This window comes from Perognathus longimembris, unplaced genomic scaffold (genome assembly GCF_023159225.1).
Source record: "Perognathus longimembris pacificus isolate PPM17 unplaced genomic scaffold, ASM2315922v1 HiC_scaffold_5536, whole genome shotgun sequence".
NCBI lineage: Eukaryota > Metazoa > Chordata > Mammalia > Rodentia > Heteromyidae > Perognathus > Perognathus longimembris.
In genome coordinates, this window is record NW_025960974.1 from 303,530 (window position 1) to 316,803 (window position 13,274).

Consider the following 13,274-nt stretch of genomic DNA (forward strand, 5'->3'; position numbering starts at 1 on the left):
CATCACAAAAGGCCTGCGGGTAGCAAAGGGATGAAAGGCCCCATTCTGGCATCACATCATCAGCAAACAAAGATGTCTCTACCAACTGAGGAGGCATGGGACCTGAGTCACTCACACCTGTGGGGCTGGAAGTCAGAAGGCCCAGGACACATATCCAGTCCCATTCTCTCCAAGCTCATTTCCACCCATTCATTCACCTCTTCCCATTCATTCAGAGCTCCTCCCCTGCCACAGCTCTCTGCCATCTCACCCCACTGTCTGTCTTGCAGAAACCACCATGGCTCCGAGTGTGTTCCCCATGGCCTCAGGGTGCAAAGTTCCAAGTGAAAACGTGAACCTGGCGTGCTTGGTGACTGGGTACAATCCCGAGCCAGTGAGGGTCACCTGGGACTCAAAGGCAGAGAGAAAGGGTGAGAAGACCTTCCCCTCCACGTGGAATGGCACATTCTACACCGTGACCAGCCAATTCTCCTTTCCTGCCTCACAGTGGAAACTGGGCCCACACAAATGCAGTGTCTACCACGAGTGGACCAAGAGCAACATAGAAAAGACTTTCCAGAAGCCAGGTGGGTAGTCCTGGACCACCCAGGAGGGCCTTTCTTGCTGGGTGCCCTCTGGCTCTACCCCACTGCCACTGCTCTCAGGTCCTTTGACCTTCCCCATCTAACCACCCTCTGTGGTGAGCACTTTGGTCCTTCCCTCTAGCTCTAGTCCCGGAACCCCTCCTTCTCTGCTCTGTCTGTCCACTGCAGCCCTTCCTTCTCTCCTTTCCCTCTGCCAGGGCTCTCCTATCATCTTCTTCTAATGACGCGCCCCCCTTCCCAGCCCCTCTCTTCTAGTCTTTGCGTCTGCCCCCTCTGCCTGGCCCTCCCATTCAGGCTATCTCTGTGGTGCTCCCCTGCCCTCCCCCTCACTGTTCCTTCTGGACTTTCCTCACCCCCTTTCAGCTGCCAATCTGTCCATTGCTTCCATGCTTGTCTCAGAGATGCTTTCCCAAATGAGCAAGGAAGTAGCTGGCCCAGCCAAGGCAACAGCTGAGAGCGGACCCTCTCCACACACATCCCTTCTCCATACTGCTATGTGCCGTGACCCAGCCTGCTTATCCTCCTTCCACTAGTTGCCAGTGGTCCACACCAAGCCCTGGGATCCTCAGTCCTCTCTGTGTTCTCACCCTCATCTGCCCACTCCTTCTTTGATTTCAGCCTCTGGGAAGGCTCAGATCCTCCCCAAATCCACTGTTCCTCCTCCAGGAGAGAAGGGCTCCACTGAGACCATGAGAGCCACCACCAGGAATACAGGTGAGCATTTGCCCTCTCAGCAAGCCTCTCTTGTACTCATGTCTCACCCCCCAGGCTGAATCCTCTAGGCTGCTCCCCTGACTGCTCAGCTCAGTGTCTAACCCAGAGTCAAGATGAGGAACAGGCACTGAACTGATGCCTATGCTCCACCTGGTGCAAGCCAGGCCCTGTGTGGGCCACAGAAGAGGCCATGCTCAGCCCTTCCTGAGTGAAGGGTGCCCTCACATCACAGAACACAGAGCAGGAAGCAGCACTGGGACTCTCCTGGCCCACCAGGCCCAGCTTTGCATTTCTGAGCTGTGTCAGGAGCTCTTCAAGACTGCCCAGGGAAGCATATGGCTGATGAGAGAGCAAAATGTGGCTCTGAGACCATTAAGAAGTGGAAGACCTCATTTGAGAGACTAGCGCCATGGCCCCCACTCTGCAGGACAGCAGAGGAGCCTTGGTGCTGCCTGCTCCCTCCTGCTCCCTCCATTGTCTGCAAGCCCCCTGGTTGGGCTGGCCCTGGAGCCACCTGTTCCCTGTGTGTTGCCTCCAGAACAGGGTTCTGAGCAGGAGCTCTGTATGTAGAGTTCACAGTTATGACTCTGTTCAACCCGAGCTGCCTCTGTGGTCAGCCAGCCTAGAGCACTGACAGTTCTTCCATCAGAAAAGCAGCTCAGTACCCTCTGTCCACTGCTGCCACTAATCTCACAGCCTGGGCCACCGGAGAACGCTCTGACATGGCTGACTGGACCGACAGTGAAGGTCACCTTACAGGGGCTCCTCTATGCAACCTGGCCAAACCCAAGCCCACACTCTTGACCAACCTAATTCTCAAATTCCATCCACAAGAGAATGTATTTGCTTACTACAGATGTAATGGTTTTGCCATACGCGTATAGTCACAGTAGAAACATTAAGAAACAAGATTCTTCGGAACCTCCAAAAGAATGCAAACAATTCCAATTATAAAATACTCTAAAAGAAATTCAAAATAATTATCTTAAGGAATAGTGAAATGTAACAGAATATTGTGTGGTGTCAAGGGTTCGTGCCTGTAGCTACTCAGATATCTGAGATTTGTGGATCCTGGCTTGAAGCCAGCCCAGGCAGGAAAGTTCATGAGACTCTTATCTTCAATTAAAACTCTGGAAGTGGAGCTCTGGCTCAAGTGATACAGTGCTAGCATTGAGCAGAAAAGCTAAGGGACAGCAATCTCCAGGGTAGGCGTACATACAAGAACACAAAAATATTGAAGCTGAAGCAATCAGTGAATGGAACATAATAACAATGGAGAGCTTCAATGAGAGACAGGATCAAGCAGAATAAATAATTTTGAACTTAAAAGCAGACCCTTTGAAATGCCACAAGAGAAAAAAGAAATGGGCATCAGGAAGAACTAGGAAGCTCACAGGACCTATAGGACACCATTAAGCAAACAGATAGCCACACTGTGGGAATTCCAGAGGGAGAACAGCTGGAGGAAGTGACAGAAAGCTGGCTTGATGCAATTAGAATGGAAAGTTTCCAAGTGTTGGGAGAAATAAGGACATCCAGATATAGAAACTTCCCAGATAGACTCAACACAAGGGGTCTCCCCACGGCATGCACAATCAAAGTGTGGGCAGTAGACAAAGAGAAGTCCTGCCATGAGATTTCTCAGGTCAAATCTCCTAGAACAGGAAGGGAAAGGATGATGATACATTCAAAGTGCTGAAAGGAAAACAATCTCTGCCAATCATGAAGACTATTCTGAGCCCAGTTATGCTACCAAAACGAAGGAAAGGTAAAGTCTTTCCCTAACAAGCAGAAGCTGAGGAAATTTATCCCCATGACACTATCCTTACTAGATGCTTAAGCACGCGTCACCTCTGTAGGCAAAAGGACAATCATTGTATCAGAAAAGCATATGAAGCTGTAAAACTCACTCTTGTGGGGAAATTTACTATTTATATACCGATTTATAGTCAAGCTCATTATTTGCTAGTACCATACCATGCCATATAGTTCTCTCAAATCACTAGGATGAAGGTTAAAATTCAAAGTGGTCTAAGTAACTGCAGGTAGAATTACTTGTTAAGAACACAGGATACACAAACATGTAAATTAAGGTGCCAAAAACGTAAGTTGTGAGGGGGAGATAAATTTCAAAGTATTTGTACATGTCCAAGAATCTTCATGTCAGTCTGTGGTAACCAGCAAGACATGCAGCAATTATTCAAACCAGAAAGAGAAGGGACTCAAAGTTCATCGGGACAGTAAGCCACCAGTCCACCATGTAAGTAAGGAGGGGAAAAAGGCAGCCACCGTGTACAGGACAACCAGAGAACAACAAACACCATGAAGGAAGAATGGCCTTCCTCCCCACCAGTAAGCCTGAAAGAAACTGGTTTGAACTGTCCAGTTACAAGATGTAGAGTCACTGATGGGGTGAGGGAAAGTGGCCCCAATGCAGGCTGCCTACAGAATACTCCCCTCTCCTGTAAGGACGCAGAGACTGAGAACGAGGGAACGGAAGAGATACTTCATGCCAACAACCAAAAGCAAGCAGAAATAGATACACTTGTATTACATGAAATAGGCCTCAAGTTCAAACTGCAAAAGAAGATTAAAATGGTTATTTCCTCCAAAAAACTATCAATTTAGAAAAGAATGCAATGATTGCAAATGCAAAGATACTAATGTAAATATATAAACCAGGTACTATTCAATCTATAAGTAAAGATAAACTGCAATGCAATAGTAACAGGAGATTTCAACACTCACTTATAGCAATGGACTGGTCATTCAGTCTGAAAATCAGCAAAGATTCACTGGACTTAAACTGCAATCTAGACTAAGTGGACAGACAGACATTATTGAACCTTTCATCCAACATCTGTAGAAAGTACTTTCTCCTCACAACACCTGTAATTTTTTCCAGTATTTATCTATATGTTTGACCATTGATGGTTTTAGCAAACTTAAGAAGACTGAAATGGCAATATAAGACTAGACTAGAATGGCAATATAAGACTATATCAAAAGGCTCTTCAGGAATTTTACAAGGTGAAATTAGCCTAATCCTGAATAATACATAAGCTAGTCAAGAAACTGAAATTCAAAACTTCAAGACAAATGAAAATGGAAACAAAGAAAACCCAACCTGTTACATATGGTAAAGACATACAAATTTTTTGTCACTTAAATGTTTTAAAAGGGAAGAGAAGAAGGAAGAGGAGGTTCAGAAAGCAAAGACCATAGACTACTGTGCCATAGAGATCTATAGAGATCTATGGCACAGTAACATGTGAGCTGTCTGTTTCCTAAAGTATAGAAGTGAATAGGATATGAATTCCCTTGAATATTGAGAACCTTTGACCTCTAAGAGCTTCCAAGGGGCCAATCAGGGTCCTGTTAGAACCAGGATTTCAAAAAGAGCATGTTAAAGGCAATGAGGGGCTCTGAGAGGGGGGGCGGGAGCACATTCAGCCGAGAACATGGGTACCCTTACTTTCCGAGATTGAGGGCAGATCCAGGGCTCCACGAAGAGGCCAGAGCAGCCTCCACACCTCCAGGCAGGACACAGCCTGACAACAGGTGCCCCACCATGACCACACCAAAGACCACACCCTGTCTCACCACTCCACTTCCCCCTGCAGTATCTCCTGGCCACTCCTAGCCAGAAACCAGGAGGATGGAACTCTCAGGAAACCAGGAGGGTGGAATTCTCAGGAAACCAGAGGATGGAACTCTCAGGAAACCAGGAAGATAGAATTCTCAGGAAACTCAGAAGAGGGAACTCTCAAGAAACCAGGAGGATGGAACTCTCAGGAAACTAGGAGGATAGAATTCTCAGGAAACTAGGAGGATGGAACTCTCAGGAAGCCAGAGGATAGAACTCTCAGGAAACCAGGAAGATAGAACTCTCAGGAAACTGTTCAATGCCTCAGGACAGATGGAGAAACAGTGAGACTAGAAGAGGGCTCCAGAGAAAACCTGGAATGCAATGAGTCCCTAACCCAACTGACAGGAAAGCTGGGATCTGGGTGTGTCCGGAGACACTAGGCAGTCCTGGAGGGCAGGCAATGACAAGGGCAGCACTGACCACATCTTCACTCTCCAAACCCCAGGAGACAGCAGCTCTGCACAGCTCCTAAGTATGTGGCCATAACACTTTCCCGACTGCCCTCTCCTTTCAGAATGTCCAAGCCACCACCAACCTCCCCAAGTCTACCTGCTGCCCCCTCCGCTTCAGGACCTGTGGTTCCGAGAGAATGCCACCTTCACCTGCCTCATGGTGGGGAATGACCTACAGGAGGCCCACCTCTCCTGGGAGGTAGATGGAAAGCCCCCCACCAGTGGTGTGAAGGAGGGGCTTCTGGATCGGCTGGCCAATGGATCCCAGAGTCAGAGCAGTCACCTGGCCCTGCCTAGGTCCACGTGGGACAAGGGGACCCCCGTCACCTGCACCCTGAGCCATGCCAGCCTACAGTCCCCAAAAGTGTTGACATCAATGAAGGAGCACGGTAAGGCAGCACCCAGGAAGGAATGCCCAGGGTCCCACCCACCCCCACTCCTACCCTGAGGCCTCCTCACCCCTGTCCCACCCAAGGGAAACTGGCCCCCAGCAGGGCCCAGTCAGCTCCAAAGCCAGAGTATCTACTGTCAGTCAAGCTCCCTGGCTTCTCTCTTGATACCACCTGCCCAGTATGACAAGCTTCACCTCACATTTCTCCGCAGGAGCCCAGGCTCCCAGCAGCCTCTCTGTCATCCTGCTCACCATTCCAGTCTCTATGGAGACAGCTTCATGGCTCCTGTGCATGGTGTCTGGCTTCTCCCCCACACACATCCTCCTGATGTGGCTGGAGGACCAGAAGGAGGTGGACTCTGCCTGGCTTACCTCTGCAAGTCCTATGCCTCAATCTGGCAACATGACATTCCAAACCTGGAGCGTCCTGCACATCCCGGCCACCTCCAGCCCTTCTCCGGCCACTTACACGTGCGTGGTGGGGCACGAGGCCTCCCGGACCATACTCAACGCCAGCAGGAGCCTGAACACCGGTGGTGAGTAATCCTGGGGCAGGGAGGGCTGGGCAGGCACAGGTCTGGGAGGCCAGGCCACAGGGGCCCTTAGCTCTGTCTGTGGTGCAGGGCCCTGGGCTGCTACAGGTGACGGCCCCACTCCCCATGGAGCACAGCTGTTCCCAGTGCTATTTTCCACACTCCTCTGAAAACAGCCTTTCCAAAATTCCTGAACTTCAGTGTCCTGGAACCTGTCCTGACCTAGCTCCCCTCCATGCCAGCATGCTGTATGCTTGCCTGGAGTGGCCAGCACCAAGTGGGCCTTGTCCCTGGACAATTCCCAACAAGCCTAGTCAGATGACCCTGTTGCTTGGTGTCCGGGTAAATGTGGGTGTGGTCTCTACTGAAAACTGCCCCTCCAGCCCCCAGAGATGGCGTCTCGCCTTCCAGGACCCCAGATCAGGAGAGTCTGCAGAGGCAGCCAGGAGTGAGGCACCGGGCTCAGTGATGGGAGTGACTTCGCATCTGTGTGTGCCATGGTACACTGCTCAGAGGGGCCAGAGAGAGGTCGAGGCACCCAGCCTTTGGGTCACGCAGCCAGGGTGTAGGCATGCCCTCCTCTCTGACAATGGGAGCGGACCTCACAGGAAATTTCGGTGTCTGGTCAGGATGATACCCAGACATGGCCTTTACTGCTACCGGCAGAGCCGCAGGGTGACTGAGGAAACACCGAGTGTGTGCCCTCTGTACCCAGAGTCCTGGACAAGAAAACTGCCAGAAGAGCACCCGGGTGTGAGACAGACCTGGGGTCTGGACACAGAGGAATCAGGAAGACACCTCAACAACAAGGGGCAGGACATAGGCTGTGCCTGGCTCCAGGTGGCTTGCCTAGGTGGCTCAGAAGTTATCCTAGTGGGCAGCTACTCCTCCTTGCCCTGCAAAGGTGCCTTTAAAGAGCAGCCACAATTCAGGCCCCTCTATCTCAGGGTATACCCTGATGCTTCAGTCCACTCCTGACCACCCATCCAACCAGGAACCCGTCCTTTGCGCCCAGTCTCCCCACCACAAATAGGGCCTCCCGACCATGACTGTATTTCCTCCACAGAGTGAACAGGAAGGTCACCCTTGCCAGAGGGCACCTTGAACTTCCAAGTGGTTAATCAGAGTCTCAAGTCTCATAAACTTTCCTGACCATGCTGGCTTCAAACTGCAGTCCTCAGATCTCCGCCTCCTGAGTACCTAGGAATATAGGCATGAGCCATTGGTGCCCAGCAGCCTACTGATTGGTGGTTTTTTTTTTTATGTTGTTATTCGATCCACTAGACGCTATAAATGTTTCTGACACTCCCCCAGTTTCTGCACCTACTGCCCATCCCCTGTGAAAGGGTCCTGGACCAGCCCCCCCCACCTGTGCCACCTGCAGTGCCACCAACGGGGCAGGTGGGGCAACCTTGCAAAGCACTTGTGGCACGGGCAGCGGGCAGTGCCGTGTCTCCACGCTCCCCGAAGGCCCGTAGGCTCTCCCACCACAGGCTGGCATGTGCTTTCTGTGGAAGTGTGTTGGAATGGGCCTGGACAACAGCTACCTTCAAGTCTTATCTCCAGCTAGATTTTTAATGTACACTTTTGTTTATGACTCACACTTCCTTAAAATCTCACTGTGCATCCCCATTGATGTTATGGTAAAGCTACCATGCCCTGGACACTGTCATGTCTCCCCGGGACCTACCATAAGCTGGTGGCCTCCCCTCTGTCCTCTCGTTGCCATTCTCCCTTCAAGTAAGGCCACACAGCATGCTGTCCTTCTCTCAGATTGCTGTTCCTCCCCTCTACCTGGTTAACAGGCTCTTGTTTTTCATGCTGCCGCTCCACAGTCACCTCCTAGGCAGGCCTGCCTGGGACCGCCCTGTGCCTCGGTCTGTGTGAGCACCCCCACAACCTTGCTCTTCTCTGCAGCACAGTGTAGACTTATGTCCATCAAGTCAGGCTCAGGTCTGTTTGCCCTTGAGCCCCCTGGGCCCAGTGCAGATAGGTGAGAACGATGGCTAGTGGGTGTCTGCTGCAGGTGATCATGGCAAGAAGATAGCCCGGGAAGGGAGCTATGCCGTCAGTCAGCACCACCTGGGTGTGGCTGGGCGAGGGGCAGCCTCCCACCACATAGGGACCTTCTCACCAAGTGCTGGCTCCTTTCCAGACCTGGTCACCACCACACCACTGGCCCCACAGACCCGAGATGAGAACAGTGATGACTACACAGACCTGGAGGAGGAGGGCGGCCTGTGGACCACTCTGTGCACCTTTGTGGCTCTGTTCCTCCTCACATTGCTCTACAGTGGCTTTGTCACCTTCATCAAGGTGAGGGACCCTGGGTTTGGTAACCCTCCATGTGTGCATGCTGCTTGCATGAGATGCTAATCCTGGTAGAGGTCTGGATCCATGTCAGAAATTCTGGATGGGCAAGGGCAGGGCTGAGGGGAGCCTGGGGAAATGCTCCAGGACATCACTAGACAGTGGACACTGCCTATCTGCAGGGTCCTGCTCCCTTCCTCCTACTCCTCTGGGTGTGGCCCATTTGACCCCAGCCTTCTATGCAGGTGAAGTAACCCCCAAACAGAAGAATTTCCTGCAATTGGATTTGAGAAGAGGTCCACAGAGACAGCCTGTCCTGGATGCCCTCCACACATGGAGATACCCCAGCCCTACCTCCCAGCTACCTTCTGTCCACCTAGCCTCACAGGCAAATCCGGTGGGCTTTCTCAGCTGCAGGCAAGCAGGGTGTCCTGCTGGCCTGGCTTTGACTTGCACTGTCCCCTGCTCCCTTGAGAGCCATTCTAGCTGTTGTTCCCCTTCCTCCCTCCCTCCCCATAAACATACTTTGGTTCATTTCACTTGTCCCCTGCGTCTCTGTCTCTGAAGTCTCAACTATATCAAATCAAAGCTCACAGAGGCTGAGCACTCTCTAGAGGGCAAAAATGTCAACTGATACACTGAGGAAAACTGCTGTGGAGTTAGTGGGGTGAGATCTTCCTCCTACTTCCAGCATGTACTAGCATTTACACACACACATAAGGTACACAAACATATATGTGCACTCATGTACAGCTTATGCACTTTCACATGCAACTTACTACTCACCCTCCAACACATAGTAGTGCATACAGACACAAACAGGCATGCAAGGATGTGCATCTATTCACACACATGCACCCGTGAGCAGACATCACACCAGGAGCAGATATAATGAAGGACTCTGAGATAGATGCGCAGGGGGTCCTACATGTGTCCTTTCGAGAGGAAGATGGAAGTACTCATGACACACAGGTGATGTGACACTGAAGCCAGAGGCAGTAGCTACAGAGATGGACTGCAGGAAGGGCAGGGATGGATCCCACACAGGCTAGAATGAGCTGTGGGGTGCCAGATCTTCACTCTGATCCCCTGAGGCAGCCTCAGACTTCACCTCCAGCACCAAAAGAGGGCAGAGGTCTGCTGCGAGTCTGTGGTTCTCATACGCAGCCGAGATAATGGGTGCACTGACCTTCCCTCTGCGGCAGGCTGCTTCTGGCCGACCACTGGCATTTCTGCTGCCTCAGGCCAGACCACACCACTCACTCTTCCAGCAGCCCCAACCAGGCCACGCCGCTCACACTTCCAGCAGCCCCAACCAGGCCACGCCGCTCACACTTCCAGCAGCCCCAACCAGGCCACGCCGCTCACACTTCCCATGTCCCCAACCAGGCCACGCCACTCACACTTCCAGCAGCCCCAACCAGGCCACGCCGCTCACACTTCCAGCAGCCCCAACCAAGCCACGCCGCTCACACTTCCATGTCCCCAACCAGGCCACGCCGCTCACACTTCCATGTCCCCAGCCAGGCCACGCCGCTCACACTTCCATGTCCCCAACCAGGCCACGCCGCTCACACTTCCATGTCCCCAACCAGGCCACGCAACGCTCACACTTCCAGCAGCCCCAACCAGGCCACGCCGCTCACACTTCCCATGTCCCCAACCAGGCCACGCCGCTCACACTTCCATGTCCCCAGCCAGGCCACGCCACTCACACTTCCAGCAGCCCCAACCAGGCCACGCCGCTCACACTTCCATGTCCCCAACCAGGCCACGCCGCTCACACTTCCATGTCCCCAACCAGGCCACGCCGCTCACACTTCCAGCAGCCCCAACCAGGCCACACCGCTCACACTTCCATGTCCCCAACCAGGCCACGCCACTCACACTTCCCATGTCCCCAACCAGGCCACGCCGCTCACACTTCCATGTCCCCAGCCAGGCCACCCGCTCACACTTCCAGCAGCCCCAACCAGGCCACGCCGCTCACACTTCCATGTCCCCAACCAGGCCACGCCGCTCACACTTCCCATGTCCCCAGCCAGGCCACGCACCGCTCACCCTTCCCATGTCCCCAGCCAGGCCACGCACCGCTCACACTTCCCATGTCCCCAGCCAGGCCACACCGCTCACACTTCCCATGTCCCCAGCCAGGCCACGCCGCTCACACTTCCATGTCCCCAACCAGGCCACGCCGCTCACACTTCCCATGTCCCCAGCCAGGCCACGCACCGCTCACCCTTCCCATGTCCCCAGCCAGGCCACGCACCGCTCACACTTCCCATGTCCCCAGCCAGGCCACACCGCTCACACTTCCCATGTCCCCAGCCAGGCCACACACCGCTCACACTTCCCATGTCCCCAGCCAGGCCACGCCGCTCACACTTCCAGCAGCCCCAACCAGGCCACGCCGCTCACACTTCCCATGTCCCCAGCCAGGCCACACCGCTCACACTTCCCATGTCCCCAGCCAGGCCACGCCGCTCACACTTCCCATGTCCCCAGCCAGGCCACGCCGCTCACACTTCCCATGTCCCCAACCAGGCCACACCGCTCACACTTCCCATGTCCCCAACCAGGCCACACCGCTCACACTTCCCATGTCCCCAGCCAGGCCACGCCGCTCACACTTCCCATGTCTCCAGCCAGGCCACGCCGCTCACACTTCCATGTCCCCAGCCAGGCCACGCCGCTCACACTTCCGCTGCCTTGGGCCAGGCCGCCCCCCCTCACACTTTCTGCATGCCTGGCCACGCTGCCCTGCTCACACTTCTCGTGTTTCCAGCCAAATCCCCAAGGACTCCTGAGTCATGGCCACAGTCCCAATCACCCATATCAGCAGGTCCTGCTGACTCCATCCTCAAAATCTGCCCTGTCCCCAAATTGCACATCCTTCCTTTGTGGGTCCATCACAGGCAAGGCCCCTGCCCCACGCAAGGCCAGGATGGTCCTTCTGAAACCTTCATCTGTAGTCTGTCCACTAAGCCTGTTAAGAAATTAGACATCCTGTGGCCTGGACCCGCTGAAACCCAGGCTACTCTAGCAATGTAGGACTTTGCCCACACCCCGTGCCTCCACACACAGCTCTCAGAGTCAGAAACTCCTGTTCACAAACACCCTTTGCAAGGCCCATCTTCTGACCACCAATCATCCTAATCCTACGTCTTATGTCATTGTCCATCTGCTTCCTTCACTGGATCAAAGGCCAGGAGAGAGCAAAACACACACCCCACACCCCAGCCAGCAGGGTGAGCACATGAGTGAATGAAGAACTCATGGATAAGTGGGTGAATAAATGAATGGTGGAGGGAAAATTGACCGGGAAGACAGGAAAATAGTCCTGGATCCTGTAGACTAGAGGAGGGATAGGTTAGCCCTTGTCCTAAGGTAGGTCTGGGACAGCTCATGGGGAGAAGTCCTCCTGAGTGATCACAGCTGCCCTTTGGCTGTCCCTGGGTGGCTAGTTCCTGACTTTTCCCTGGGTTCAGAGCCCCATCCACAGATTTCCATGCAGTGGGAGGGAACGTAAGACATGGTTTGGCCTGAGGACAGAGGCTCCATGGTTGGGACTGGAGGGGCAGTATTTGAGCTTTTCTTCAGGTTAGGAAACATATTTTTAAAAACTACATTGTGACACTCATGAGCCTCACCCAGGACACAGTGACCCCACTTGTCACACACAGCCGTCGTATTTTCCAACACATCTGAGGCCCAGCACCCCGGCCCTCTGTGAAGTTTCCTCCGACTTCACCACTTCCACAGAGCACAGGTTGCTGCCTTCCCACATGAGTTCCCCTTTTCATCACGTCAATGTCAGTTGATTCTTTACCACTACAGAAATCTATGTGCTGCACACGTGGCAGACAAAGTTAGGCCTCCACGTGACTGTGGGTTTGCACCTTCCTGGCACCAAAGCCACAAGCTGTCACTCGACCTTGTGACATGGGGTCCTAGCCACTGCCATGCCTCACAGCTTGCCCCTCACAGCTTTCCTGTAGCAACACCAGCCTACAGGACAGACTCCATCTGTTTCCAGCAGTGGTAACAAACAGGACACAGGCATCTTCCTAAACCTAAATCAAAGGCTTGACAGACTTGTTCTGGCCAACTCACCACTTGGAGGGGTGAGGGAGAATGTTGATAGGGTGACACCATGAGAAATTGTACTTATAAATTACTTTGTTAAATGGCAACTCCTTTGGACACATAAACATCATAAAAAATATACTTCAAATTTTTGCATGATTATTACATTCACTCTGTATCTCGTTACAGATACAATAATATCTGCTTTACATTTAAGAGTGGTCGGGGGCTGGGAGTATGGCCTAGTGGCAAGAGTGCTTGCCTCCTACACATGAAGCTCTCGGTTCAATTCCCCAGCACCACATATATGGAAAACGGCCAGAAGGGGCGCTGTGGCTCAGGTGGCAGAGTGCTAGCCTTGAGCGGGAAGAAGCCAGGGACAGTGCTCAGGCCCTGAGTCCAAGGCCCAGGACTGGCCAAAAAAAAAAAGAGTGGCTGGATTTACATTTGTTACATTATAGGCTCTAGCTGAACTGATCTCTACCACAAATATGTATATCTACTATTGCAGTTTGGACTTGAGGCCTAATACATGTGTACCTATTCCTGCTTGCT

The 13,274-nt window shown here is 52.8% G+C and overlaps 1 gene segment (V, D, J or C); it reads left to right on the forward strand.

The window, feature by feature from the left end:
* The first annotated feature begins 4,759 nt into the window (after positions 1-4,759).
* LOC125345349 lies at positions 4,760-9,142 on the forward strand. The segment is given in 5 exon segments: positions 4,760-4,763; positions 5,462-5,788; positions 6,003-6,326; positions 8,479-8,639; positions 8,879-9,142. Coding segments are annotated over 5 exon segments (825 nt in total).
* Positions 9,143-13,274: the final 4,132 nt, after the last annotated feature.